This window comes from Bison bison, unplaced genomic scaffold, assembly GCF_000754665.1.
Source record: "Bison bison bison isolate TAMUID 2011002044 unplaced genomic scaffold, Bison_UMD1.0 scf7180017864508, whole genome shotgun sequence".
Classification (NCBI taxonomy): Eukaryota; Metazoa; Chordata; class Mammalia; order Artiodactyla; family Bovidae; genus Bison; species Bison bison.
The window spans coordinates 12,135,893-12,141,150 of record NW_011495064.1 but is presented as its reverse complement, the minus strand read 5'-3'; the positions used below and the strand labels follow the sequence as shown (position 1 = coordinate 12,141,150).

At 46.4% G+C, this 5,258-nt stretch overlaps 1 protein-coding gene across 1 annotated transcript in view; it reads right to left on the bottom strand.

The window, feature by feature from the left end:
• The window catches only part of SFXN5 (sideroflexin 5), a 133,288-nt gene that overhangs the window by 86,791 nt on the left and 41,239 nt on the right, over window positions 1-5,258 (bottom strand). The window contains exons 5-6 of the mRNA XM_010829769.1: window positions 4,999-5,053; window positions 2,599-2,624 (exon numbers count right to left, since the gene is read on the bottom strand). Coding sequence (XP_010828071.1) covers window positions 2,599-2,624; window positions 4,999-5,053 — 81 coding nt within the window. The remainder of the gene's footprint in view (window positions 1-2,598; window positions 2,625-4,998; window positions 5,054-5,258) is intronic.

The following is a 5,258-nucleotide window of genomic DNA, read 5'->3' as shown; positions in this document are numbered from 1 at the left end:
GTGAGACCCCATAGACCAGCCCACCAGGCTCCCCCGTCCCTGGGATTCTCCAGGCAAGAACACTGGAGTGGGTTGCCATTTCCTTCTCCAATGCATGAAAGTGAAAAGTGAAAGTGAAGTCGCTCAGTCGTGTCTGACTCTTAGCAACCCCATGGACTGCAGCCAACCAGGCTCCTCGGTCCATGGGATTTTCCAGGCAAGAGTACTGGAGTGGGGTGCCATTGCCTTCTCCGATATAGTATGCTACCTTTTATAAAATAGAAAGGAAAATATATTTGCATTTGCTTATTTTTACAAAAAAAAATAGAAGCATAAGGTTATTTACTTAGAGAGGATAAGTGGGAAGGACCTCCCATGAAGGGTTAGAGAGGGAAATGGAATTGTATTATGCCTTTTTAATATAGCTAGGTGGTAAAGAGCCTGACTCCTAATGCAGGAGACATAAGAGACATAGGTTGAATCCCTGGATAGGGAAGATCCACTAGGGATGGAAATGACAACCCACTCCATTATTCTTGCCTGGAGAATCCCATGGACCAAGGAGCTGGTGGGTCACAAAAAGTTGGACATGACTGAAACGACTTAGCACACAGCATGCAATATAGCTTTGACTTTTGAATTATGTTGATATTTTATATAGTTTCAAAAATACAATAAGAATGGGGAAACATCTGAAATTCAGTGGCAACAGAAACAAATAAACTTAACTGTATCTCAAATAAATAACATATACACACAGAAGAAAATAATTCAAGTAACTTTTGAACACAGTCCTCTAACTATATGCTCTATAGGTAGGATCTATTCCATGGACAAAAAAAGCTTCAAAGAAATCTTGAGGTTTATTTAATACATTTTGTTGGATTAATATATGTTTGAGTGGCATTAATGCAGAAATTCTGAAGTTCTTTTATTTGTATATACAAGATTTTGTAACTGAATAAATACAGTGTTGTATTCTCATTCAGGGAGAAGAAAGATTGTAGATATGGAATGGAAGGAGGGGATTAACTCTGACATGTTGGAATTAGAATATTGGAATTAGACATAATAGTCTGAAGTCATGATTTTTAAAAAGTTGTATGTCCTAGGTCTGTCTGCTAAGAGGGCCTAGAAACAGTGACACTCCAGGGACAATGAGCGCAAGCACACCTAGCTGGCTAGATTTTGGTTTCTAAATACCACTCCCCTCTGAAGGGAATCAGGCTCTTTGGAGAAATGGATGAGCCCAGGTCCAGAGCAGAGAAACTACACGATAAGTTTGGAGTATCCATACACTCTGCCAGCAAGTACTGAAGTACATATTCAAAGAATGAAAACATGTCATGTCAAATGGACAGAAAAATTGCCTTAAGGCTCTCTACTGGTCAAAGTTGGCACAATTTTTATAAAAAATTGAATAATGACCAAAGTAAATTATTATCCATGGAACACAAAAATATATACAAGACCATACTGATAATTTTAAAAAACAAGAAAGTGGGAGGTAGAAGGGAAGACTCTTATTTATAGGAGGCTATAAATTAATAAATATAGAATGATATTTATGAAATAAATAGGAAATTTTAGACTAGGTAAATATCCTGTTCCCAGTCGTTTTTCACTTAGTGGTTTTAACATCTGTTGGGCATTTTGGCCATCAGTTTAGACTAATATGAAAAAAGTTACTATACACATTTATGTATAGATTTTGTACGGACATGTGTATTCACGTCTCTTAAAGTAAATACCTAAATGTAGGATTGCTGACTCACATTGTAAGCTTATGCTTAATTTTATAAGAAACTGCGGTATCATTTTACACATACACCTGCCCTGAACCCAGCCCCAATTCTAGGATCACATCTCACACTTAGTTGTTATCTCTTTGGCCTCTTAGGTAAAATGTAAGAGAAATGAGGATGTGTGGTGAACATTATACAGCAACGAACTAGAACAAGTTAATACTACATATAACGATAAGGCTCATATACAGCTGAATGAGGGAAGCCAAGCCCCCCAAAAAAGTAAATTTATATAAGTGACTCCATTTATATAAAGTTTGATAACAGGCAAAATGAGTATACAATGAAGGAAATCAGAAAAGTGGTTCCCTGTGAGGATAGTGGCTGAGAGGGGTTCATGAGAGCTTTCTGAGATGCTGATAATGCTGTTTATCTAAGTGATGTCTACTTTGTTGAGCTCACTTTGTGAAAATTTATCAAGCTGTACATTTATGACAAATGCAACCTTTCTGTATATTCGTTTTACTGCAATATAAAAAAAAATTGAATAAACTTAATCTCAATTTCAAAACTGGACAAAAATAATGCTGAGTTCTTCAGCTTTCAGAAGGCATTCTTACTTTCTGACTTCCCAAGCTCTATAGAAAAACTTTCCTGTAATCAAACCAGCAAGTCCTAACTACTGACAATCTATGGGAAGAGGTTTGATAACACACATCAAGAGAATTAAAAAGAAATACATGCTTTCTATAATAATTCCCCTCCAGGAATTTATCCTAAATCAGTAACTCACTCAAATATTTATGAATGGTGATGTAAAGCTATACATTAAAAAATACTTTAGAAAAGAAAACCCTTTGAAGGTAATACTTACAATTGGCGTCCCAAAAGGAATGTAACCTGTAAGAGGGCAGAGAAGAGTCAAGCTGTATAATCCTCGGCCCCACCTGCCTTTCAACTGAGATGGCACAGAGACTTCTGACCTTGATCTTAGCAGTTGCCCCAAGGAAAGGGCTCAGTCAGTTAACCAGGAGGCATCTCCAGCCCCCAGACCTTCTCCCAGCTCAGCCCTCCCCAGGACAGAGGGCTCCCCGGTGTCCCCCAACCTCTTTGTCTCTGTTCCCCTCAGTTATTCTGCTCCAAAACCAGGGCCCCCACTCCTGAAGGGGGCCACCCACGGCTGGGGCCCTGGCACTCTGCATTTAGTGGTCCTCCCATGACTTCTTCCACGAGGCCTCACACCCCTGCCCACACTCCCCACAGTGTCTATGAAGGCCCTGGAATGTCCTCCACCTTCCCTCATCTTGTCTTTCTAAAACATACCCTTACTTTCTTGCCATTATGACCATTACTGGAGCCTTCGTGCCAGAGCTCTCTGAATCTCCAGGGCCCTGGCTGGACATCGACAGATCAGGAAAGGGCTTGCGTGTGGTGCAGCTGGGCCCTGAGCACCATCTCATGGCTGCTCACGGCCCCGGACTGTGACACGGCTCCCTCCTTCACCCGCACTGCTGTAGGTGGGCATCCTCCTGTCCCAGCCTCTAGCTTCCAGCAGCCAGTCAGCTGGTGGCCGAGCAGCAGGGAAGCACACTTGCATGGGTCACTTCTAGAGCAAACATTGGTCTCCTGCGTATGCATACCAGGAGACCACTCTCCTACCCGCAGCACTGGGGAGAGGCCCAAAGACTGAGCAGAGAATTGCAGGATACAGTTGTCTCAGGTGGAGAGCCTGCTATGGCCCCGTGCAGGTACTGGGGAGCACCCATAGCCACGGCTACAAGAACCTTCGCTGCCTTGGAGTTTCTCATGGCCGAGCCAGGGTCACGGGCACTAACTGCCCTGGTTTACACAGTGACATCACATGGCTGGCTATATTCTCCCACCCTCATGAGGTCAGGCTCTCTGAGGGTGGGGACACTGACTCACCTCCTGTACTGAGAACATCCCCTGGTGGGGCTTCCCAAGGCAGCAGTCAGCAGCCCCCCAATCCACCCTGCAAGTCAGGGGTGGGGGATCCACTCAATCACCCTGGGAAATGGTGTGGAGGAGGTGCCAGCACACTGGTGTGAGACTGGCCTCTGTTTTGTGACTCTGGACAAGGACCCTAGCCTCGCAGAACTGGAGGCAGGGTAACCACGCCAGGCCCAGCCAGTGTACAGGCAAGGGCTTTCTAGGCCACTAAGCTGTACATAAGCTGTGTGTAGCTCAGTTGGTAAAGAATCTGCCTGCAATGCAGGAGGCCCTGCTTCAATTCCTGGGTCGGGAAGATGCCCTGGGAAGGGATAGGCTACTCACTCCAGTATTCTGGCCTGGAGAATTCCACGGACTGTATAGTCCATGGGGTCGCAAAGAGTTGGACAGGACTGAGAACGTTCACTTTCAAGCTGTACATAGAGCTGTCCCTCTAGTGGCCACAGGGTGGGGACTTCCTGGGGGCAGGGATCTTAGACACATTCTCCCATTGCCCCTCTGCCCTCTGGTCTCCGTGCAATGGGAATCTGCCTCCCTGTGTGTGCAGTGGTGCAAACTCAGCGTGTACATGCAGCTGCTGCTGCTGCTAAGTCACTTCAGTCGTGTCCGACTCTGTGCGACCCCATAGACGGCAGCCCACCAGGCTCCCCCGTCCCTGGGATTCTCCAGGCAAGAATACTGGAGTGGGTTGCCATTTCCTTCTCCAATGCGTGAAAGTGAAAAGTGAAAGTGAAGTCACTCAGTCATGTCCAACTTTTCGAGACCCCATGGACTGCAGCCCACCAGGCTCCTCCATCCATGGGATTTTTCAGGCAAGAATACTGGAGTGGGGTGCCATTGCCTTCTCCGGTGTACATGCAGAGGGCAGGTTAAAGGTAGGATCAGAGACAAGGGAGTTAGACTGGGGATTCACTGCATGAAAGGGCTGAGCAGGGAGAGGGGCTTGGAAGGAAGGCACTCTGCATGCACAGGTAAGAGAGGAGTGACTCGCAGAAGGCAGGGCTGTCCTAACAAAAGTCACCCTGAAGCTGCCACTAAGTGAGCGGGGTATCAGCCTGGAGTGGGGGCCCCAGATTTACCTGTGGATGCCTCGACTCCATCCCAACCGCTCAGGCAGAAAAGACAGACAGACACATTTCAAAAGCTCCATAGGCTGGCCAGTCTTGTGCAGTTGAGCCAAAATGACCATGCAGGTGCAAGTGTGGCCATGTGTGCAACAGGATGTAACATCCGGATGCCCTTGGAGCTGTGACCCTCAACAGTGGCCCAAATTGAGAAGAACCAGAGGGTCCCGAGGGCTTACCTGACATTCTAAAAGGCATGAAGATCTTCTCATTGGTGTCCGGGTGTAGAATAGCCTGGCAAGAGCAGGGAACAGGGCACAGGGTGACAACTGGGGAGGGGGAAGGGACGTGGGAGAAGAGAGGGGGAGGAGGTGAGGGACCCCCCCCAGGGGAGACTCCAGTGGCCTGTAGCTGTAGCCCATCTTGCCTTGTGGCTGGGCAGTCCTCCCTACCATTTTGGGCAAGTAAAAAACAAACACGGGCCACAAGCGGAGCCTCC